Source organism: Thamnophis sirtalis, unplaced genomic scaffold, assembly GCF_051295495.1.
Source record: "Thamnophis sirtalis isolate CommonGarterSnake01/CBP01778 unplaced genomic scaffold, rThaSir2_p1.2 scaffold_9, whole genome shotgun sequence".
Lineage (NCBI taxonomy): Eukaryota > Metazoa > Chordata > Lepidosauria > Squamata > Natricidae > Thamnophis > Thamnophis sirtalis.
This window is the reverse complement of record NW_028261389.1, coordinates 81,499,597-81,524,621: the sequence shown is the minus strand read 5'-3', so window position 1 is coordinate 81,524,621 and position 25,025 is coordinate 81,499,597. Positions and strand designations below refer to the sequence as shown.

Sequence of the window (25,025 nt, the reverse complement as noted above, 5' to 3'; positions counted from 1 at the left end):
GTGCGAGGAGCGGCTGTGGTGCAAATCACTCTCTAATTGTCCTGACTCATTGGTGCCCTGTGGATCCTATCTGCTTTGCCTGCCAAACGCTCATCTCTACTTCACCTAATTACCGATGGAGAGCAGGAGTGGTCCACGGGGGAGGCTTTTAAAAAGGCCATCAAGACGGCAGCCGTAACAATGCAATCAAAGCTGCCATCTTGGTTTATCTGACCTCTTTCGTCTCCCCCCCCCCTTTGATGGAAAGCCTCTTTCAAAGGCAGCGGAGGGGAGGGTCACTTTGCGGACCCATTCGTATGCCGTCTTTCTTGCATAATACAGACATGGTTTATCTGTAGGAAAAGAAGGGACAGGGCATGGAGGCGGCGTCAAGAGAGGACTCAGCTTAGAATTGGTACATGGTCACAAATGGTCAAGAGTCAAAAAAAATTGCATGGCAAAAAGCCAATGTCAGCTGGCAACGCCTCGGAGTAGGGCCTTCTCTGTTGCCGCTCCGGCCCTATAGAATGAGCTGCCCCCAGAGACCCGGACCCTCCCCACTCTCATGGCCTTCCGAAAAGCTATCAAAACCTGGCTATTCCGGCAGGCCTGGGGCTGTTGACCTCTGGATTGAGGTCCAGCCCCGCTTAGACTGGGTGCATGCTGTGTTTCTTTTAATCTGCTGTGTTTTATTTACTTTTAACCTTTTCTTAATATTTTTATTTCTGTAAGCCGCCCGGAGTCCCCCGGGATTGGGCGGCCTATAAATTTAATAAATAGAAATAGAAATAGCCGGCAGCAACCCACTCCTGCATCATTGATAGCATCGAATCTGTTTTCAGGCGACTTTTTTCTACGATTTTGATGAATGACTGTACGACACGCACTTATAACTGTAAGGAAGCCGCATCCCAGCACAGAGAAAGATTCGTAGCTGCCTGCACCTCCAACGTGCCTGAAATTATGTGAGGCTAAGGAGGCACGCGAGAGGCGCGTTGTTCTTTCACACGATTTGCTAATGACGATTCTGTGTTTACAGAAACGCTGCGCACCCTCCGCGCCATCTGTGCCGAAAGGCTAGACGACGTTTCTTCTTTTACACCTTGGACATGTAGAGGGAGCAGTTGGAGGGTCTCCCACACAAACATGTTCACCAACCTCCACAAACTGAACAGAAGGACTTGGAGGCGCAAGCAGAAAACGGCCAGAATCCGACTGCACACGTGGAAAACCTCAATACAAGATCGAGTAACCAAAACCAGCCCCTGCTCCCCCGGGATTACTACCAAATGGGTAGTAATTTCAATACTATCTTAATTTGACAGCAAAGCAAGCGCTTTCTAGCTATCAAAGAGTTGCCCGTTTTGGGAGTCGTAGACTTCGTAACCTTAAGATGTCTGGACTACAACTCCCAGAATTCCTCAGCCAGCAGTCAAGATTGAAAAATGCCGAAGCCTGTTGTGACTATTGTTGATTTTTCAACTTGCCAAAGAATTGGGGTGGGGTGGGGAAGGGGGAGACGGAATGCGGAGGCTACAATCTTCAAGCGTGAGAGCCAAGGGCCCCTTCTGCAGGTGGCAGCCACAGACATTGGTGTTTCTCAAAGCAAAAGAAGGCTTCCCACCTGACCTCTGCCGTGGGAGGGTGGAGGAAACCTATTTCTTAGCCGCACAAGATTGCGTGGGAAAATCCAGAGTTGGTTTTGCTTTCTTCAGCACTGAAATGATGTACGCACGAAGACCAGGTGGCTGGCACGCATGCACGCCAGTCGGCTGTTCTTCGCGTCTCACTCCGGCACCTGCGCACATTCCCATTGGACACTCGGTTTCCGAAAAGGTTCGCCATCGCTGCTTTAAGGTTTCCTTCTCAAGCAGGGGATTAGACTAGAAGACCTCCAAGGTCCCTTCCAGCTCTACTCTGATTGATTGACTCCCACCTTGTCTTACATGCAACAAGAAAGTATCCGGCACCACAGCCGCTACTATTTTCTAGCGGGACAAAATACACCCTTGCCTCAGTGGTGAAATTCAATTTTTTTTTTTTACTACTGGTTATGTGGGCGTGGCTTGGTGGGTGTGGTGTGGCTTAGTGGGCGGGGCTTGGTGGGCGTGGCAAGGGAAGAATACTGCAAAATCCCCATTCCCAACCCACTCTGGGGCCAGCCAAAGGTGGCGTTTGCCGGTTCTCCGAACTACTCAAAAGTTCCGCTACCGGTTCTCCAGAACCTGTCGGAACCTGCTGGATTTTCACCCGTGCCTTGCCTGCAATTCAGAGATGCTTCCTCTGCTTATTGCTGTCATGTGATTCAGCCATACCTGCCTGGCTGCTTCGAGGGCATTTGGGTCAAGGAGAAGACACGCTGCCCACCTGAGTGAGGCCTCTTTTGTTTAAGAGGCAGATTGGGACACCGAGACCAGGAAAAAAAGCCATCCATCTTCCCCTAGGCAGCACTGGGGAACCTGTCCAAGGTTAATGTAGTCTAGACCAGTGTTTCTCAACCTTGGCGACTTTAAATCCTGTGGACTTCAACTCCCAGAATCCCCCAGCCAGCGAGAGCTGGCTGGGGGATTCTGGGAGTTGAAGTCCACAGGACTTAAAGTCGCCAAGGTTGAGAAACACTGGTCTAGACAGTGAGAGAAACACAACAAGACGGAAGCCAACGCAACTACCAAACGGCGGATGGGTCAAATCCTGCTAATTCAGCACCTTGACGCACAAATCACAAGGCTAGCTCATTTTTCCCTTCGAGATGTAAACGATCGGCTCCATCCATCGCTTCTTGTCTCCCCATCAGGTGTTTTGGAGAATAGTTTGGCCCCCTCTTCTTTGGGGCAGCCCACCAAATACTGGAAGAGCGTTACAGGATCACATCCCGTCCCCCCTCAGTCCTTCTTTTCTCTAGCCTGGCTGTGCCCAATTCCTGCAAACGTTCTTTGTATGTTTCAGTCTCCAGGTTTTTAATCCTCCCAGTTGCTCTTCTCCGCACTTTTTCCAAAGTCCCAACATCTTTGTGGTGAGCAGAACTGGATGCAGCATCCAGGGGTGGCCTTACTAAGGGTTTATAAGGATGCGTTTATGGGGTCCTTGGATACACTGACTGCAGATATACAAATCGGGATAATATAACTTTGTAACCAGGAGATTTGCAATCTTCCTCATCAGAAGCATGTTGTATTTCTCCTGTGGTTTTCTTTTTTTTATTTCTCTTTTAAACAGATGGCTAACTGTATTTTGGCATCTCCCACTTGTTACAATGTTCTGTAAAGTCTCTCCCGTGCGCATTTAATTCCAGACTTGTTCCACAAAACACAGGACTATAATTTTGGACAAAAGACTGAACAAATGTGTTCAAAATCTCTTGCTTAATACCAAGATCGCTTTGCAGGAGCCGGTCCCAATAGCAACGGCAGAAGCAGAGCTTCTGAGACCACTTTTTTTTCCCTATCGACTCCAGCTTCAAAGTTTCATGCCTGTTGCTTCAGTCAACAGATTCAAAAACAGAAGTTGCATTTGTAAAAAGGGAGAGAAGAAAGAAAGAAAGAAAGAAAGAAAGAAAGAAAGAAAGAAAGAAAGAAAGGACGGACGGAGGGAGGCAAGGAAGGAAGAAAGAAAGAAGAGAGGGAGGAAGGAAGAATGAAAGAAGAGAGGGAAAGAGGGAGGGAAGGAAGAAAACAAGAAAGAATGAAAGAAGGGAGGAAGAGAGGGAGGGAGGGAAGGAAGGAAGGAAAGAAGAAAGAAAGAAAGAACAGAGGGAGGGAGGGAGGGAGGGAGGGAGGGAGGGCAAAGGGAGGTAGGGAGGAAGGAAGGAAGGAAAGAAGAAAGAATGAAATGAGGGAAGGAAGGAAGGAAAGAAGAAGGGAGGGAGAGAGGAAGGAAAGAAGAAAGAATGAAAGAAGGGAGCGAAGGAAGGAAGAAGGGAGGGAGGAAGAGAGGAAGGAAGAAAGAATGAAAGAAGGGAGGAAGAGAGGGAGGGAAGGAAGGAAGAAGGGAGGAAGGAAGAGAGGAAGGAAGAAAGAATGAAAGAAAGGAGGGAGGAAAGGAGGGAAGGAAGGAAGGAAGGAAAGAAGAAAGAAAGAAAGAAAGAAAGAAAGAAAGAAAGAAAGAAAGAAAGAAAGAAAGATCATCCTAGAAAGAAAAAATGAGTTGTGGGTGGCAGGAATAAAATGATCAAGAAATGCAAATTATTTTGAAAACAGGAGTGGTTGATCTCAGCCGATCAGGTACATGACTAATCTAACCACAGCACATATAGAGATGTTACTTGATTTCCAAGCATTCCCTGGGCTGCCAAAGTTACAACGGCATTGAAAATAAGTGAGTTATAACCAATCCTCACACTGACGGCAGTCACAATATTCCCCACAATCACAGGATCGAAACCCGAGCACTTGGTGTGTATTTACAACGTTTGTGACATCCACTCAGGTGATCAACCTTTGGGACTTTCCCAGCCAGCTTCAGGGAAGCAAAATTATTAGGGAATTGTGTGTGATTCACTTAAAAAGAGTTGCAATTCACTTAATAGCAAGAAAGGTCGTCAAACTGGACATAACTCACTTCACTGTCTTGCTTAGCTACACAAATTCAGGCCCCACTTGGGATCATAAGGGTCTTCTATCCCATCTTTATGGAAGTCCCTCTGAATTACATCTTAATAACAAAATAACCGAATAACGCAAGGACCTTGGAGTCCAGCCCCCATCGTACATCATATCGCAACTCATTATGGCCAAGCGGAAGAAGAGCAATTGTTGGAGTTAGCTTCGGACGGATTCTTGAGAAATAAACATAAGGAGTGTACTTTAACATCATTCTGGTTACAAATGCAACATGTGTATCCGGTTTTTAACAGAAAAAGTCCTGAAATACATCTTGCCTCTTCCAACTTCATATTTATGCGAAGTTGCCTTTTCTGCATTTGTAGACATTAAGTCGAAAAAAAGGAAGAGACTTTCGGACGTGGAACCGCATCTCAGATTAAAATTAACAACCAGGGAACCAAATTATGATGATCTGTCATCTCAACATAAAACAATTTCATCCTTCTCGTTGAATCAAATAAATGTTCTTTATAATCTAACTTTCGTTTATTTTGCGTACGTACCAAAAAAAAATATATATATATATATTTTGATTTTCATTAAAGCATATGTTTTTTATGAGGGGTACTCAGCGTTACGGAAATTATAGAAGGGGTACACGTATGTGAAAAGTTTGGGAAACACTGGCTTCGTTAAAAACGATACGAAACAGCCTTGTGGTTTCCTTGCCTGCTTTTGCAACTGAGGTCTTTAAAATGCCAACAGGTGGGAAAATGCAAACTCCATTCCAAAGACTGTCCTACTTCCAAAACCAGGGCCGACAAATCAATTGCAATTAGGACAAAATACGAAGCAAAGCAAATACAATTGGGTTTGCAAGTGGCCTGTCTTCCGGGAGAATCTTCCTAATTGGACATCTCCCTCGGAGAACCACGATGAGCTGAAGAGAGCCTGTGCCATGCCGAGAATTGTCCCCGGGGTCAGATAAAGAAATCTACTATATCGGACGGTCAGTATCTCATTCTCCCTTACCATTTCCAAAGTTACAGGAGTGGTGAGCTGGAGCTCTCGCCTAACAACCGGGAGGCTGTGAGGTCAATCCTAGGTAGAGGCAGATTATTTCTCTCTCTGGGCATGCTGAGAATATATCAAACAAAACTCCGCAGTGGCAACAGGAAGGGCATCCGGCCATTAAAACACCCTGCTTAGTTTCATTCAGTTGCCATTCAGACCCCACCCCGCAGGGGATTATGGGGTCGTTAAAAGAGGAGGGTGATTTCCAGAGTTAAAGGCTATGCAATAATTATAATTGTATAATAACGGCCTCTCGCAGTTGTGGGTGTTCCATCACTGGAGATTTTCAAGGAGGGACTGGACGACCATTTGACCAGGGAGTTGGACTAGGAGACCTCCAAGGTCCCATGATTCTCTGTTCTAAGAATAATCCAGAAAGGATTGAGGCTATAATCTCATTCTCCAGAACACGGGTCTCCACCCTTGGCAATTTCAAGACTTGGGAGTTGAAATCCACAAGTCTTAAAGTTGCCAAGGTTGGGAAGCCCTGATTGAGAACTTCATGAAGGATCTAGGATTAAGAACACCGGAAAACAGACGGAGCCAAGAGCATCCCTGGAAGGAGTCATGAAGTCAAGACGTGACTACAACAGCCATCTCCTTTTGAGTCCCATCCTCCCTAGCAATAGATCCACGCAACCATAGAGTCCTTTTATCCATAGCAATATTGAGTTTACTGTTCCTTCCGATGCAATTCACGTCTCCCAGGTTTATTAATATTGCATGATGCTGATGTTAGCATACCAAGCATTATAGATGAGTGGTATAAAAATGTCAGTAAGTAAAAATAAACAAGTCCCAATACATGCCTGGTGGGATAGATCTTCTGGACACACAAGCTTAGACTCTTAAAGTAAGCGGTCAATGGAAATAGATCAGAGAGAAAGAACCACCACATCTGGAAGTCTGTGGATATTCTTCCCTGCTCAGAAAGTGACGACATCTGGAGTCTGAACCGAAGCAATTCGGAGAGAGAAACACGGGACAAGAGACTAAGAATTTGGATGGAAAAATGGGCTTGTTTTGGACTCACTTGGAAAAAGACAGATGACAACTATCTTCACACAATGGAGTTGACCTAGTTAGACGTTCCCCTGGTTATAGATGCATCTTTCTGTGGCTACAGGGCACAATATCTGGGTTCTGAAAAAGAGTGAAATCTCTGGAGTCCAGATTGTGGTGTTCTCACATCTCACCACTTATCCCATTAACAGGTTCCTGATGATTATGGGAATAGGAACCATTGGTAAAGATGTAGAGGTGGTATTCAGCAGGTTCTGACCAGTTCTGGAGAACCGGTAGTGGAAATTTTGAGTAGTTGGGAGAACTGGCAAATACCACCTCTGGCTGGCCGCGCCCCCATCTATTCTCTGCCTCCCGAGTCCCAGCTGATCGGGAAGGAATTGGGGATTTTGCAGTATCCTTCCCCTGCCACGCCCACCAAGCCACGCCCACAGAACCGGTAGTAAAAAATGTTGAATCCCACCAGTGATGTAGAGGCCCAAAGGAGACATTGCAACCCATGTCTTCAATTGCACAAAGCAACTGGGTTTGTTCTGGGGCGTCCTCCTACAGAGACACACGTCATCCTGGCAAAAAGAAAATGTCAAAAAGAAAATGTGCTTTGTTGTTGTCTTTGTAGATGGATGCTACAAAAGCCATTGGCTCTGAAGCATCGTTTTCCCCTCCTAACCCCAAATACGGCCATCCTCCGACATGGCCCTTTGTGTGATGGTTCAACCACTGATGCAGAAGAACTGGGTGAGGCTCATGATCAGGCTCAGCCTGAAATAGAAGAGGCAAGCAAGATGGGCTGCTGGAATGCCAACGGTGGGGAAATATTAAGGAGGAAAGCACTGGTGGATTCTGTGCAATGGGGAACAGAGGCGAAGAGCAGAAGGACTTGTCGGCTTTGCCGATCCAATTATTGCCCACCTGTGTTAGGGGACTGGAGGCTAAGAACATAGGAAGAACGGTTGCAGGAACCGGGGCATGCTTAGTTTAACTAAAAGAAGGACCAGGGATGACATGATTCCATCGTCCAATATTTGAAGGCTGCCCCAGAGCGGAGGGGGTCAACCTGTTCTCCAAAGCACCCAAAGGCCAAACAAGGAAGAATGGATGGAAACCGATCAAGGAGAGAAGCAACGTGGAACTAAGGAGGAATTTCCTGACAGCGAGGACAATCCATCAGTGGAATGACCTCCTTCCAGAAATTGTTGGCTGCTCCATCACTGGGGGAAAAGAAGAGATTTTGGACAGCCATTCGACTGGAATGGTCCAGGGTCTCCTGCTTGAGCAGGGGGTTGGACTAGAAGACCTCCAAGGCCCCTTCCAACTCTGTTATGACGTTCTTCAATTGATGCATGCAGTCATGGACATCGCCAGACACAGTGCACAGAAGTGAAATTGATTATATTATGGGAACCAGAGACTGGGGGAGCTCAGCCACAAGAGCAGAGGCCTAGCTGGGAGCCAACCGGAGAGCAGAGCACGAACTGCTTACGTGCCGCTCCCAGGTCAGAGCAGAACGAAGCCAGCCAACGTTCATCCTAGGACCTTGAACAGAGGCCCATCGTTTTAATCCCAGGGACCTCCTGCGTTTGCCTCGGGATTCAGAAAAGGGGTGAGGAAGGACAGCCAGTGTCATTTTGGAGCAAAACCTGAGGGGAAGGGAGCACAAGTCAATTTGTATTAAATCAAGGAGAAGGGCAGAAAGTGATGGAAAGAGAGAAGAGCTTTGGGGGCGATTAGAAATAAGGTCTGGGCCTATTTGCCTCGTTACGACACATTATAACACAATGGTTTTAGAACAAACGAAGCAACTCAGAGGTTTGATTACAGACTGTGGCTTTCCCAACACAACTGGAATTGGAATTACGCTTATTCCAATGCCGGTTTCATCGTTACCTGTGCCGCAGTGCCGGGGTTTCCCCTACCCACCAGTGCCAAGCCAGCCTACGAAGCAGACACGTACGTGGTAAGCCTCGCCAGGCCTCTGAGTGTTTTACCAGCTCCAGCCAGCAAGGAGCAAAACGTTTCCAACGGGGGGTTCGAGAACTGGGCGAACGCTCCCTACTTCTCTGCAAACAGTCGCTTGTTTTTGGGCCAGAAAGACTTGGTATCAATCAATTAAATGCCTGTCTCTCTGCGCTGCCTGCCTGCCTATCCATCCATCCATCCATCATCCATCCATCCATCCATCCATCCATCTACCTATCTATTTATCTATCTATCTATCTATCTATCTATCTATCTATCATCTATCTATCTATCTATCTATCTATCTATCTATCTGCCTATTTATCTATTTATCTATTTATCTATCTATCTATTTATCTATCTATCTATCTACCTATTTATCTATTTATCTATTTATCTATCTATCTATCTATCTATTTATCTATCTATCTATCTATCATCTATCTGTCTATCTATCTATCTGCCTATTTATTTATCTATTTATCTATCTATCTATTTATCTATCTATCTATCTATCTATCTATCTATCTATCTATCTATCTGCCTATCTATCTACCTATTTATCTATCTATCTATCTATCATCTATCTATCTATCTATCTATCTATCTATCTATCTATCTATCTATTTATCTATCTACCTACCTACCTACCTACCTACCTACCCATCCATCCATCCATCCATCCATCTATTTATCTATCTATCTACCTATCTATCTATCCATCCGTTCCTATCTCCCTCCCTCCCTCCTTCCCTCCCTCCCTCCTTCCCTCCCTAGCTATCTACCTACCTCTCTCCCATTCCCTGCTTGCCAAAACAATTCAGCAAGTGCTGACTGCCTGCAAGGCAAAAACAGACCCCATTTGGAGGAGTCTTATAAAAATGCCTCATTTACTTATGGCGGCATGGATGATTAACTCCCTTCCTCTTTCCAGGGATCTTCTCCCTTTTTCTCCATGAACACTTCCCTTCAGGGGGGGGCTTGGGGGAGGTGGGTGGGGGGCTTCTAACAGCAAAAGGCAGCCGATGAAGCCAAATGGGCTCCTGCGCTCCTGCACGAGAGGTAAACAATATCGTTAATTGCCCCTTCAAAAACGACACCCAATTATTCTATATTTTCATATAATATAATATGTTTCATATTTCTATATTAGCCTATTTTACTGTAGGCATATATATCCTCCAGTTACGTTTTGACATAGAGGGCTAAATTTCTTTCCAATTTTTCTACAACGAACAACATACCATCATTACTCTATTTCTTAATTAATTATATAACAATAACAATCTTACTACTATTCTCTTTGATCTACTCATGTAACTCTTTCCCCCTTGATGGGACCTTCAGACAAGCAAAGTCAACCGGGAAGCCAGATTCACCCAACAACCATGTTACTCGTTTAACGGCGGCGGCGATTCACTTAACGGCTGTGGCAAGAAAATGTCATAAAAACAGGACAAAACCCATTGCACAAGTGTCACACTTGGCGGTGGAAATTCCAGGCTGAATTGCGGTCTACTTGCACGATATCCTAAGTTCTTGTGTAAGATAAATAACTGATTTGTTATGCTAGAGATGCAGGCGGACTCCGGAGTCCCCCCCCCCCCCGGGATTCCTGGTTGTCAAAAAGTATGCCTCCCAGTGGGGAAACAGAGGGGGGGAAACATTACTTCAATCCCATGACTTCAGCCTCCCTGACTCAGGGGATGGAGCAGAGATGATGCACAGGGATGCAGCACGGGGGAAAACAGCCTGCCACAGCACATTCATGCCCTGGTTGAGCTTAAAAAGGAAGCGAGGAGGGAATAATCGGGGAGGCGGGGGGGGGAGAGAAACAATGCAAAAGGCAGGATCGGGCTTGAGATCCTAACTCGGGCTCACCACAAAGCTCCAGACAATATTGTTTTACATGCCTCCAATAGGAAATGTGCAGAGAGAGAGAGAGAGGGGGGGGAGGGAGAGAGAGAGAAAGGGGGGGACACCACAGGGGAATAAAAAAAATCTGGCCAAACAAAACAGGAAACATAAACAGGAAAGAGAACAGCCTCAAACCAACACAGGCGGACAGCCATGAAGCCCATCCCCATCATCTCTTCATCTCATCAGCCCAACTTGGAAGTCTCCACAGTGGAATGATTGGATCATGATAGGCTGGGACCAAATCTAGATGCACATCGTGATGGGGATTTTATAAGTTGATAGGATGTATACTAATGTTTGATCTGACTAGCTTTGTTTGCACTGGAATGTATGGCGCATGGATTTGACATTTTTATTAAAAAAAAATTAAAAATTAAAAACTTGTGGGAGGGGGAAACATAAACAGGAAAGAGAACAGCCTCAAACCAACAAGGTGGAGGCCATGAAGCCTATCATCACCTCTTCATCTCATCAGCCCTACTTGGAGTCTCCAGTCCAAACCAGCGCAACTTTTGCTGTCTTTCTTTATCTCTGCTTGCTGGGTTTGGTTCTCACCCCCACCCCATGGGGACAATTGTGGCCGAGACCTTCATTTTTAGCTTTTTTTAAAAAAAATAGTTTTTATTAAACATTTCCCTTTACAAACAGAAAGAAAAACACAACAACAACAACAAAACCCAAAAACAAAACATACATAACAATATAAAGTAATTATACAGCCTTCTGTGTCGGCATTCGTGTTATACTTCTCCATTCTACGTTGCCTTCCTATTGGTTTTACTTTTTCTAGTAATATAATAACTGTAGTACTTGTAATAATATGAATTATTATTGGGGGAAGGAGGAGGGGGGGTTGGAGGGGTGGAGGGAGGGAGGGGCATACAAAAAAATTGTACTTCGATGTTTTACTGATTGAGGAATGATGAAATGTTTGTTTTAAAAGAAATAAAACTTTTGAACTAAAAAAAAAAAATGAATTGTTCGTATCACCATTTTTAGTTTTTTAAGCACGTTCCCGGTACCTTCACGGTGGCCACAGAGGTCTTTGGAAATAAAAGGAACACAGTTCCAATTTCAGAGTTTGGTGGGCTTCCAGCCGCATCAAAATGAATAAGTAAATGAACAAAATTGGAAAAAGAGAGATGCCCCCACTGAAGAAGAGGTAATAAAGGAAATTTTGATCTGAAATGGACAGACTGACACTAGAAGTCAAAAACAGAGACGGGACGGAATATTATGAAAATTTGGAACAAAACGTATCAAGGGTTGGAAATGAGGAAAAGGGAGTCGGAACAGAACATTTTGAGGACTGAAAAACTGGCACTGAATCATCCATAGGTAAATATATAAAGAAGGATAAGGGATGCGTTAATAACATTATTGTAGCTACGTATGATAAGTAGAGATTTTGCTTGTTGCTGTGTTAAAATATGCATGAAATGGCAAAGGCAGAAAGGTCGCTCTATGCCCAAGAGCCGAGGTGGCGCAGTGGTTAAATGCAGCACTGCAGGCTACTGCTAGATCAGCAGTTCAGCGGTTCAAATCTCACCGGCTCAGGGTTGACTCAGCCTTCCATCCTTCCGAGGTGGGTGAAATGAGGACCCAGATTGTTGGGGGCGATATGCTGACTCTCTGTAAACCGCTTAGAGAGGGCTGAAAGCCCTATGAAGCGGTATATAAGTCTACTGCTATAATGCTTTTTTTAATGTTTATTCAATTTAAAAAAATCTAAAAATACAGAAAGAAATAAAAAGATAGGAAAAAATAAAAGTAATAAAAAATAAGGAAATATCACTCAAAAAAGGAGAAAAAAACCCAACCAACCCAATGAGAGAGTATTTAGGAGCAGAAAGAGAGGATTTTTTAAAACCTGGGCCTTCAAAGCAATATACCACTTTTGGAAAGAAAGAAAAAAGTGGGATTTCGATGGAAGCAAAGCAGCCGCAGAATAATCCAGCATGTCAACATTCATGACAGATGCTGCTGCTTCTCTCTTCCTCCATATATGCAAGAGGCTCCTTTCTCCGTGGAAGGAAAAACGTCCCATTTTCTCTCCAAAACGCAGGAGAGAAATATTAACCAGACGCTTAATAACTTCCTGCATAGTAGGAACAAGAGTCTTCATTCAAACCTCACAGCTGGGAGGAAGTTTTCAGGCCATCAATCCAGAAATCCAGAGGAAGCCTCCTTCACCCTCTTCTCTTGGAGGGAGACCACCAACTCACTGCACCTTCCCATCACAAGGGGGACGGTGATTTCTAGTCCTGCCTTAGGATGAAAGCCGGCTGGGTGACAATTAGGCCAATCACCAGGAGGCTGTGAGTTCATAGCCTTAGGCATGAAAGCCAACAGGGTGAATTTGAGCCAGTTTCTCTCCCAATCCAACCCACCTCACAGGATTGTTGTTGTGGGGGGAAAGGAATTTGTCTCCAGCGCACAAGCTCTCCGTGTGCACGTGTGCAACAACAAATCGACAGGTCACACACCACACTTACCATCCTCATTAACCATAAGAGGATGATTAAAAGCAGCAGGAGGGAAAGTGAGGATAAGGACATTCGATTCACTTCCTCGGATTTTTCTAAAGCCAGATGAGTCATTTCCCTTTTCCAACAGGGTTCTCGACTCCGTCGGGTTCTAGATCAGCTGAGGGCAAAGTCAACGCATTCTAACCCAGTGTTCTCAACCTTGGCGACTTTAAGTCCTGTGGACTTCAACTCCCAGAATCCCCCAGCCAGCAGAGCCAAGGTTGAGAAATACTGTCCTAACCCAAAGAGAAAGACTCCAGCTTGGTCCTGGCCTGAGAAACTAAGCAGGATGGGATCATCAACCCCAATCGGAGAAGAAAATAAACAGATCCTTAAGGTAGAGTCGTTCCCGACTCTAGGGGCGGTGGCTCATCTCCGTTTCTAAGCCGAAAAGCCAGCGCCGTCTCCGTGGTCATGTGGCCACATGACTCAACGCTGAAGGTGCAATTTCCTTCCCAACCAAAAGTGGTTCCTATTTTTCTACTTGCACTTTTTAATGTGCTTTCAAACTGCTAGGTTGGCAGGAGCTGGGACAAGTCACGGGGGGCTCACTCTGTTACGCGGCGCTTAGGGATTCGAACCAGCAAACGGCCGACCTTTATGATCAACAAGCTCAGTGTCTTAGCCACTGAGCCACCACGTCGCTAAAAACAGACCCCCTAGAAGGCAGTCATCCCCTTACTGAATAGACATGAGATTTAAGAGAAATCAAACTTTCCTAAACCGTATTCTTAGTGCATCACAGGAGTGAAGAATTTCTTGGAGGAGACTCCAATATTCCCTCGCCCCCTCCAGAGTCTGGGTCACAAAGCCAAGCCCCCCACCCCCCACCCCAGGCTGCTATTTCATCTCGAGGGTCGATTTAGGCCCCTCCGAATACGAATGGGAAGCCCTCTTCCATCCTCGGATGCTGCAATCCCAAACTCACTTTCCAAGGGAGGCGTTTTGGAAAAGCCCATCTCCCCCAACAGGAGGGCAACCTCCATCCCTTGCAATTCCAAGTCACAAAAGCCGCATTTCCACAACTGAGAAAGAGGGCAAGGAATAAAACATGCCAAAAAATAAAGGCTGCTAAGGCTGGTTAAGATTAACTGGTTTGTTAGAAAGCAGGCTTGTAAGAACATTGTAGGCATCCAGTCTATTTCAAGATTCAAACAAACTGCAGGTTATCTCAGTAAGTGGCTTAATGACTGTTGCTGTGCAAAATAGAGGTATTTGATAAAAGGAGGAGGAGGAGAAGGAAGAGGAGGAGGAGGAGGAGGAGGAGAAGGAGAAGGAGAAGGAGAAGAAGAAGAAGAAGAAGAAGAAGAAGAAAGAAGAAAGAAGAAGAAGAAGAAGGAGGAGGAGGAGGAGGAGGAGGAGAAGGAGAAGCAGCAGCACAAGAAGGAGAAGGAGAAGGAGGAGGAGGAGGAGAAGGAGGGAGGAGGAGGAGGAGGAGGAGGAGGAGGAGGAGGAGAAGAAGAAGAAGAAGAAGAAGAAGAAGAAGAAGAAGAAGAAGAAGAAGAAGAAGAAGAAGAAGAAGAAGAAGAAGAAGAAGAAGAAGAAGAAGAAGAAGAAGAAGAAGAAGAAGAATTAGAATTGGATCCTGGAGGAAATCTACTAGCTGACCTTCTTCCTTGACCATTTTAAGAGGCGCCTCACAGTGATTCTCTCTGAGCCAAGAAGAGGGGCATCCAGATTTCTCTGCTTGGGGTTGAAGGCAGTTCATGCCCTAAGACCTTTCTTGGCCCTCTGCCATGCCAGGAGGTGGTTGTGGCTGTGGCTGTGGCTGTGAAACACAAGCAGCCCCCCCACCACACACACACACACACACAGACCTCCCTTGGGGAAACCTCTCCCTCCTGTTGAGCTCCAAGCGACCCACCCCAGGAACTGTCCAAATCCCCGCAGCCTTTCTCCGCGAGGAATCCGAGCGCCCGAGCGCCCTTGCCTTGGCCCCGGCTGCCTTCCCTGCGCCCCGCCTGAGTGACCCTCCTGGGCTTTCCTGGTGGTCTCCACTCCCGGGTCAGCTACACAAATAAAGCCGTTGGGAAGCCCCCTCCCCGCCAAAGCAGGGCGCTCCGCGGACAGCTCCCCGGGGGGAAGCCGGGCAGGCTTTTCCCACGGCGGAGGGGGAAGCGGAGCCCACCCACCCTGGAGGGAGGGGGCAGGACGGGGAGCCCGTCTGGATGACCTCGGGAACCTCCCGGCATCCCCGGGGAGGGCGCGGGTCCCCGCGGGAATCCCCCCCCGCTTCCCACGGCCGGCGCCGCGACCGCGCGTGGTTCTCACCTCCCGGCAGGGCGGCAGCTGCAGGCTGTCGGCGGCGGCCACGGCATCGGCCGGCCAGCCCAGCAGGAGCGCAGCCCAGCCGCCCAGCCAGCACAGCGCGCCCCGCAGCCGAAGCATCGCCCAGGGCAGGCGCCGCGCCCGCTCGCCCGCTCCTCCGGCAAGCCTCCGCCGCCGCCGCCTTCCTCCGCCTGCCTGGCCCGGATGCCCGCTGCTCTCCCGCCCGGCACCGACGCTGCCTGCCCGCCCGTCCGCCTGCCCGCCTGCCAGCTGCTGGGCGGCCGAGGAGCCGGAGGGGAGGGGAGGCGGGGAGAGGGCGGGGCCCCCGGAGGAGGAGGAGGAGGGAGGAGGACCTGCCAATGCGCAGGCGCCAGTGGGGAGGGGGGGTAGGGGCTCCCCGGCACCTGGCCCCCTTGTGACAGCTGGGGGGGAGGGGGATGCGGGGAGGGGGGAGGATGGAGGGGTCCCATGCGCTCCCACGCGTCCAGGTGGCCAGGAAGCAGGATGGCACCAAGCTAGAAGCACCTTCGCTTTGATCTTGTGGTCGTAAGTCGAGGGGTACCTGGACTGGGAAAGATTTCCCCCCTCCCGAATAATAATAACAACCCCTCCCTAAAATAGGACAATTTGATTTGTTGATTTAGAGGGGTAACACCCCCCCCTTCACTGAGCCCAAAAGGTCCCCTGTGAAATGAACATTTGGTCAAGTGAGTTTTCCCCCAGCTTCCGCCGTTGTTAAGTGAATCACTAGCGGCTAGGTTAAACACGGTTGTTAAGTGAATCCAGACGGTCACAAAGTCACCAAAGGGGATTGAGGGACACACACACACACACACACACACATACATTTTCTTTTGGACTTCAGGCCTGCCACACTTCCGACCGTCTACTCTGTGAAAAGGGAGAGGTGGGTGATATGCAGCCATAAGAACATTCTTCCTAGAAAGCCAAGGTCATCCTTTGTCTCTGAACCTGGCCGGAGGTGAATGGGAGGAATCTGTCTTTGTGGCAGTGGGAGATTGGACAATGGGATGGACTGGTGGGTGTTTGGGTGGGTGGGGGGAAAGATCCTTGGACTTTCAACTGGGTGGGGGAAACCGGGAAGCTTCCAGATTCGAGTTTCCCCAGATGTGCCAACGTGGCTCTCTTCCATCAATGGGAACTTTGAGGAACCTTTTGCCCCAGATTCTTATTTTATTTTGGATGCTATTTGGAACTCTGACACAACCGTCATAAATACGAGTCAGTTTGCCAAGAGTCCGAATTTCGATCAGGTGACAGGGGGGAACCTGCAACGGTCGTAAGGGTGGGAAATGGTTGTAAGTTACTTTTTCCAGTGGCGACGTCACTTCAAATGGTCGCTAAAGGAACTGTTGTAAGTCGAGGACTACCTGTACTGGTAGCTCAGGGTGGAAATGAGAGGTCCTTGGTGCTGTCTGAACTTTGGGGGGGGGGTGTAGAGGTGTCATGACCCAACTAGGAAACATCATTAGTTCTAGATGAGGCTGGGCTGGGAATGGCTAGGAAAATCTATAAGGAAGTGGAATTTGAAGGGAGGAAAGAGGAGGAGGAGGAGGAGGAGGAGGAGGAGGAGGAGGAGGAGGAGGAGGAGGAGGAGGAGGAGGAGGAGGAGGAGGAGGAGGAGGAGGAGGAGGAGGAAGACTGTGGTGTCCTTGGTGCTCTCTGAGCTTCAGGAGTTTCTTGCAGACATTTCATGACCCAACTAGGAAACATCATCAGTTCTAGATGAGGGCTGGGATGGAAATAGCTAGGAAGTTCTATAAAGAAGTGGGATTTGGAAGGGAGGAGGAGGAGGAGGAAGAAGAAGAGAGAAAGACTGCGGTGTCCTTGATGCTCTCTAAGGCTGGTTGTTTCCCTGCAGACGTTTCATTACCCAACTAGGAAACATCATCAGTTCTAGATGAGGGCTGGGAATGGCTAGGTTGATGCCATGTGCTCGCTTGGGCTCCAGGAGAGATTAACCCATATTCCCAGATTCACAAGACACCTCTGAATCCTAAGACCAGACTGGATCATGCAAGACGTTATTATCCAGAATATTCAGAAAGACTGTATTTGCACGATTATTAATTAATCCTGGTTTTCTGAGTCAGGAGCATTATAAAATAATCAAACAAGCTGTGTTTGCTCCAAGTCCTTCCTGCCCCAAGACAAAGAACCAAGGTTAACACTAACCAGGTTCAGCTGCAAAGCTACAACCCAGCCTGGTTATTCTAACTCAGCTGTTAATTTGTGGTTCGGTGCATTGAGCAACTTGTAAAATTGGATTAACGGAGGGAACCAAGATTTACTTCACCATGGTTACGGGCTGCGTGTGATTCTCCTTCCTTAAAAATCTTTCGCAGAATCTATTCCGATGCTGCCATAAAGTAAAAATGCGAGCTTTTCAGTTGCACATACAACGGAAAGTCAAATAGCAGATGAATATCTTTAAAAGGCTCGGAGAAAAAATGTGGCTGTAAAGTTAATGTTTGCAAAAGCAACTGCAATGCCTCGTAAAAGAAATTCCAAATAAACATATGTGCTTCCCCCACCCCACCCCCCTTCGTGGTGCCATATACTGAAGAAGAAGAAAAATAGAAAATGAATAGAAAACCATAATCATCCATCTTAACCATTTCTCCTTTGACTTCCCAGAATGGGCTTGCAAGATAATAATTTTCACTATTTAAACCAAACCAGAGAAACCTAACCTTTATGGGTCTGCAATCCACTTAAACCAGTGGCACGTTATTCTTATATATTTGAGTGTGTGTGTGTAACGTAGGAGCAACAATATATAAAAATCTGTGGCTTGCAACAATTTAACACACGTTTCCAAAATATGCGTAATGAAATGGCAGCCAGGAGGGGTTAACACTTCAGCTCTGCTGAATTTCTTTTAGATTCTGCCTTGGGATTGTCATTTTGTGTCTTTATTATTATTCTCAAACAAACCAAAATGAAGTTTTTTGTTGCATTTATTATTTAGCAACTTTAAAATCCAAATTTGAACCACCTCCTTGGCGGTGCAGTCCTAGGCGAAGATAAAATTGGTTTTAAGCCTCCGCTTTCATGCTATGGAGGCTCCACGAAGAGCACATAAAATCAGCTCCTCCTGCAATTTAATGGGTGCATTTTTTTAAACTCAGCGTCATGAAATTTTAACAGTGGCATAAAGCTTCAAGTAGGAGACACTGAAATGCACCTGCTGATAGAATGTGGAAGGCATTTTAAAAAAAACACTGTTAGAAAAAGTTTTAAAAAAAATGTAGCTCCAGATCTTTTCCGAAGTGCTTGCAGACCCATGGAGAGAGAGAGAAAATCCACCTCCTTCCTTCCCCTTGTATTCATTTCTTCATTTTTAGAAAGTTTTATTTTCCATTTTCATAACATATAATCACATGTATACTATTACATAGTCAATATCATGTTGTATTATTAAGTACTTACATCAATTCATCTTACCATCAACTACCAAAGAAAAAAGAGAGAAAAAAACCAGTTATTGGCTCTTCTGCTCTCCATACACCATATTTATACCTTATCCGACACTTTCTACCCCCTCTCTCCTCCCACTTCTACATCCTGTCTTCCCTCCATCATTTTCTACTCTACTTCCCCTTCCTTTCTCCTTCTCCTCTCTCCCCTTACCACTCCTCCTTATACACCTCCTCTTCCCCCTTCACCCTCTCTCCTGTCCCTCTCTTCCTATCTTTCTTCTCTCCTCTGCTTCCCACTGTTCTACATCCTTTCCTCCCTCCATCATTTTCTACTCTACCTCCCCTTCCTTTCTCCTTCTCCTCTCTCCCCTCACCACTCCTCCTTATACACCTCAACTTCCCCCCTCACCCTCTCTCCTATCCCTTTCTTCCTATCTTTCTTCTCTCCTCTGCTTCCCCCTCTTCCTCTAATTCACTTGGTGTATTTCAGCTTCTGAGCAAACTCCCTTTTGTGTTGATGGTATTTATAATTCCATTTCAATATACATAGAAAAGAAAAAATAGCAGTGTACATGTACAATCATCCAACATCCCTCTTCCAACTTAGTAAACTCCACTCCCTCTCACCCTCCCCCCCCCAACCTCCCCCAACCTTGTATTCATGTCTATGGCTTCCTATTTTTTTTTAAAAAATCCCAGCAATTCCTCTCCTAGGGTGCAGAAAAGCCTCCAAGCCACCTTTCCTCTTAAAAGACCTGCCAGCTTAATCACGAGTTTGGGAGTTGGGATAATGCAAGAAATGGGAGTTCCAGTGTCAAGGAAGCTAGACAGGCAAAACACACACCTACACACACACACACACCAGCTCAGTTGTTAAATGGGAAAGGTGAAGAACTTTTCCTACTTTTGGCTACATGTAAGCATTAGACAGAGAATCTGGAGAGGCAGAAAGATGCAGAGCAGGTATAGCTATGTCCCATAGAGGTGGGACTCAGGTTTCCCAGCACTCTGGAGAATTTTATGTATGTATGTATGTTTACTAGATTTGCATGCCACCCATCTCACCTCCAGGAAAATTTCCTTTGTTCTTTTAGCACCGCAAAGCCTATTTTAGGGCATGCTTTCATTTCTAGCTGATCCCTAACATCAAAAAGTCAGGAAGTTTGTACCACTGATATTTTTTTTCATTCTGCCACAGAGAGGAGGGGGTCAAGCTATTCTCCAAAGCACCTGAAGGCCAGACAAGGAATAATGGATGGAAACTGAACAAGGAGAGATTCAACCTGGAAATAAGGAGATTTTTTCTGACAGTGAGAACAATCAACCAATGGAACAGAAGTTGACTTCGGAAGTTGTGAGCTTCATCCCTGGAGGCTTTCAAGAAGAGGCTGGACTGCCATCTGTCAGAAATGGTGTAGGGACTCCTATTTCGGCAGGGGGTTGGACTAGATGACCTACAAGGTCCCTTCCAACTCTGTCATTCTCTTCTGTTCTGTACTAAAAGAAAAACCCCACCAAGTGGTGTATAGCAATAGCAGTAGACTTATATACCGCTTCATAGGGCTTTCAGCCCTCTCTAAGCGGTTTACAGAGAGTCAGCATATTGCCCCCAACAACAATCCGGGTCCTCATTTTACCCACCTCGGAAGGATGGAAGGCTGAGTCAACCCTGAGCCGGAGAGATTTGAACAGCTGAACTGCTGATCTAGCAGTAGCCTGCAGTGCTGCATTTAACCACTGCGCCACCTCGGCTCCTCAGATGTGCCCATCTGCTTCAATCTTGCAGAGGAACTGGCAGAAAGCCTTGTATTCCCCATAGGCAGAGCTAGGCTTTCCAGCTACCGAGGGCCAGGCCTGGTTAGAAACTTGGATGGGCTTCACCGGGACTCCTAGGCTAAAGAAGCGCATAGCTTGAAATTATGGGTAAACCACTTCCACGGAGTTGCACAATGTAAGCGAAGGGCCTTGAGCCTCGCTACGAATGCAATGGATGCTTGGATGGATGCCTCCTGGAACACCCATCGACCTTCTATTTTCTTCCATTCAGAAAATGCCCCAAAGATAAGCATAGATATGAAGAGATCCTACACTGCTTTGCAAATAAATCTACTCCAATTACTCCCCTCCTCGGTGAATTTATTTATTAGGTTTACAGTCCACCGCAATGTAAGAGACTCTTCATATACATCGACAGCAACGCAATAAAGCATCTCGGCAAAAGAATACAAAGACAATTAATCAAAGGCAACGCAATCATCGGTCGCTTCTCCCAGGGGCCTCCTGGAACAACTCCAGTTTTCAATAGCTTGCAGGAAGCTAATAAAGCAGGAGCAAGGTTGAATTTCGGAGGGAGGCCCATTCCGAAATGGAGAGATAACCCCGGAAAAGGCTCGCCTACAAGCTTCTCCACGCACCCCCTGGCTTCATGAAAGGGGGGTCTCCTGAAGAGGTTCTCCCAGGATGTCCAAATCAGACAGGTTAAAATTGGTGGAGAAAAGGGTCTTTTTGCAATGCTCTGGTGGCAAATCACGTAGGGACCTCGAGGTTAAAAACAGCACTTGGAATTGCACAGAGTGTCCGGAATGATAAGAGTTGGAAGGGACCCCGGGAGGTCTTCTAGTCCAACCCCCCTGCTTAGGCAGGAAACCGTACATCACTTCAGACAAATGGCTATCCAACTTCTTCTTAAAAAGAGCTCCCAGTGTTGGAGCATTCACAATTTCTGGAGGAGAGTCGTTCCACTGATTAATTGTCCTCACTGTCAGGAAATGTCTCCAGATCGCTTCCCTCCTTGGTCAGTTTCCATTCGGTTGTCTATGGCAGTGTTTCTCAACCTTGTCAACTTGAAGATGTCCGGACTTCATCTCCCAGAATTCCCCAGCCAGCATTCGCTGGCTGGGGAATTCTGGGAGTTGAAGTCCAGACATCTTCAAGTTGACAAGGTTGAGAAACGCTGGTCTATGGAGATTCTCAGCCATCCAGGTCATGGTTATCTCAAGGGGGCTTTTTTAGGAGGCAACTGGACTTTCTGGTGTTTCTTTGAAGGCGTTTCTTCTCCTCATCCAAGGAGCTTCTTCAGCTCTGAACCTCCTTGGGATGAGAAGTCTTCAAAGAAAAAAAACAGAAACTCCAGTTGCCTCCTGAAAAAAGAAACTCTAGGACTTCCATCCAGTTGCTTAAACGAGATGGGCCGCCACACAGATCAAATAAACAGTACACGAGAATCGTTTGTGTAACATTTACACATGCTGAGTACATTTATATTTTTAGGTGTGGGAAGTTATCATCCAGCCCTCTCCCAGAAAAATGAAATATCCTAGGAAATATTGAAAAGGCAGAATATTTCTCTGGATGTGAAAAGAAAGAAACATGTTTTAAAAGACTGAATAGTTATCTGTAGCTTCTTGCCCACCCCCACTTTGTTAATGGGCCATTAAGATGGCCAGGCCAGCCCACTTTACATAATAAAGACTTCACCAGCAGCTACAGAAAGGCATGATAAGATACAGAAAGGCATCTGAGAACTCATCACAGCCTAGAGAGTAGCCCCCTGCACAACCAATCAGAATGCATTTCTTACACAGGAACAGGAAACAGAGAGGTGGGACTAAACAGGGTATAAAAAGCCTAGCAAGCCCCTCCCTCAGCCCTTCTCTTCTTCTCCACCAACATTGAAGCATGTGATCACCTTTTCTGTTCAGGGCTCAAGCCATGTGGCCCTGTCCAACAATAAACCATCTTTCCAAGCAGCCTCCATGTCTCCGGTGTCTTTTTCCCCACTTGGAGCCGAACCCAGAAGGACATTTCTTTCAACATAGGAAAATGGGTAACCGCATGCAAAGGTTTGTTTTCTTGGATGTCACCGACCTTCACCTCCCATATTTCTCCCCTTTACGTGGCTCAAAAATCTTTGTTGCAAGGTGACAACAAACTAATGTTTTTATTTTTAATTTCAGGAAGAGGTCAGGAATCTTCCAAGTCCCATTTGTGCAAGACAGAAGGAACTGCAACACATTTAATGGACTGTCCCAAATCCCATTTGAACCAGCAAAGAGAAGGGGGGGGGGGGGAGAGAGATTAATTTTCTTGCCGATAAAGGGACCTAGAGGTGAGGTTCACCTTCCTTGCAGGCTAAAAGGCAATCTGAGAATGACGTCACTCATTCCCCCCCTCCCAAATGGACAGGTGACAGGTGGGACAAAGAGGAAGTGCAGATCAGCCCAAGATAATCTGGAAATCCTAATATTTGGATAACACTTTGCGCTTGTCTCCTTAAGCCAATAACTAACTTATGAAAAGCCTGTTCCTCTTCTGCAAACACCGGGTGTGTTCCTTTACGAAAGCAACAGGCCAACTCGTTTTTCTCAACCGGCTGCTTCCTCAAAGGCAAAAAGGGTTGGAAGGGAAGGGCCCCCATTTGAGGGGAGGGGGAAAAACATTTTTGTAAGCTGCATCTTTTCCACCGGCTCAAAATGGATGCCTTGGTGTCTTTAGTAGCGCCCAAGAAATGGTAAAAAAATTAAGCAGTTTCTCTTTTTTGAGTCTGGAAAAGTAGTTTTACTGAAAACCACGGGCCACATTTAGGCAAAAATTGATGTAATAAAGATAGGAGGAGGAGGAGGAGGAAAAACGATAGCCAGCCAGATGTTTAAATTGGATCCCCAAGGACCTGGGATATGGGCAGATGGGGAGGTTTGGATGGTGCTGAAAGTCTGATAGAAGGACGGAAGCTGTTCCAAGTAGAACCGCCTTTCGCAAGTGACTGACGGGGGGGGAGGGGTTGTCAATCCCAAAGGTGCTTCAGAATACAGATGTTTTGCGATTGCCTCCAACCTGTGCCTGTGACCGTTGCGTTTTATTTGCAGGTCTTCGTAATTTGGTATTTCCTCCACTTCTTTCTCTTTTATTCTGCTGTCTCCAGGCACTGCCTCATCTACTATTTACTAGGTTTATTTCTGTCTTTCTTATCAACAGTTGTTAAACTATTATTATTATTATTATTATTATTATACAATTGTATCACAGCAGCCAGGTGTTTTGCCGGATTTGGCATTGGTTACTAGTCGGGCCCCACCCAGGGGCCTAGGACGTCATAAGGTATTTTCGTAATATGCGTGCAGATCCAAGCAGTGTGGCTCTTTGAATTTGACTGATGGTGATTTTGTCAATTTTTAACTGTTTTAAATGTAATTCCAGTGCTTTTGGAATAGCACCCAGTGTGCCAATTACCACTGGAATTATAACTGCTGGTTTGTGCCATAGTCGTTGAATTTCGATTTTTAAGTCCTGGTATCTTGCGATTTTTTCATGTTCCTTCTCGGCGACCCTGCTATCACCTGGTATTGCGATGTCTATGATTGTGACCTTATTTTTCTCAACCAGTGTGATGTCTGGTGTATTATGCGCCAATATTTTGTCGGTTTGTATACGGAAATCCCACAAGATCTTGACCATCTGATTTTCGGTGACTTTTTCAGGCTGATGTTCCCACCAGTTTGTTGCTGTTTTAATATTATAATTTTTGCACAAATTCCAATGGATCATTTGTGCTACTGAATTGTGCCGCAATTTATAATCAGTCTGCGCGATTTTTTTACAGCAGCTGAGTATGTGATCAACAGTTTCATCAGCTTCTTTGCAAAGTCTGCATTTGGCATCATCAGAGGATTTTTCGATTTTGGCCTTAATGGCATTTGTGCGGATAGCTTGTTCTTGCGCAGCCAGGATTAGTGACTCTGTTTCTTTCTTTAATGTACCTGTTTTTAACCATAACCAAGTTTGTTCACTGTCCACTTTATCTTTTATTTTTTCCAGAAATTGACCATGCAGTGCTTTGTTCTGCCAACTCTCCATTCTTGATTTTATCACATCTTTTCTGTATTCTTGTTTTGTCTGTTGGGCCTTCAGTAGATTTTTGTTCTTTACTTCGATTAATAGATGTTCTTGACTTTCTTTTAAATAATCAGCCAGTGCATGTTTTTCTTCTTCAACTGTTTGCTTCACTTGTAATAATCCTCTGCCACCTGATTTTCGGGGCAGATATAGTCTATCAGTATCACCACGTGGATGTAAACTGTAGTGCATTGTCATTCGTTTCCTGGTTTTTTGGTCCAAAAGGTCCAAATCAGCTTGTGTCCAGTTAACTATGCCAGCTGTGTATCTTATAACTGGTATTGCCCAGGTATTTATGGCCTTGATTGTATTTCCACCATTCAATTTAGATTTCAAAATTTTCCTAACTCTGTTGGTGTACTCTCGCCTGACAATAGTTTTTACTTCTCCATGCTTGA

General features: G+C 46.1%; 1 protein-coding gene across 3 annotated transcripts in view; it reads right to left on the bottom strand.

Annotated features, from left to right (window-relative positions):
- Positions 1–25,025, bottom strand: part of ELAPOR2 (endosome-lysosome associated apoptosis and autophagy regulator family member 2) — an 82,758-nt gene that overhangs the window by 41,100 nt on the left and 16,633 nt on the right. For 2 of the 3 annotated variants that reach the window (XM_087722423.1, XM_087722424.1), the window contains exon 1: positions 15,296–15,535. The exons of the other annotated variant lie outside the window; for it this stretch is intronic. In XM_087722423.1, the coding sequence (XP_087578549.1) occupies positions 15,296–15,412 (117 nt within the window). In that variant the 5' untranslated portion in view covers positions 15,413–15,535. Of the gene's footprint in view, positions 1–15,295; positions 15,536–25,025 lie in introns of those variants that run through there. 3 annotated transcript variants of the gene reach the window in all.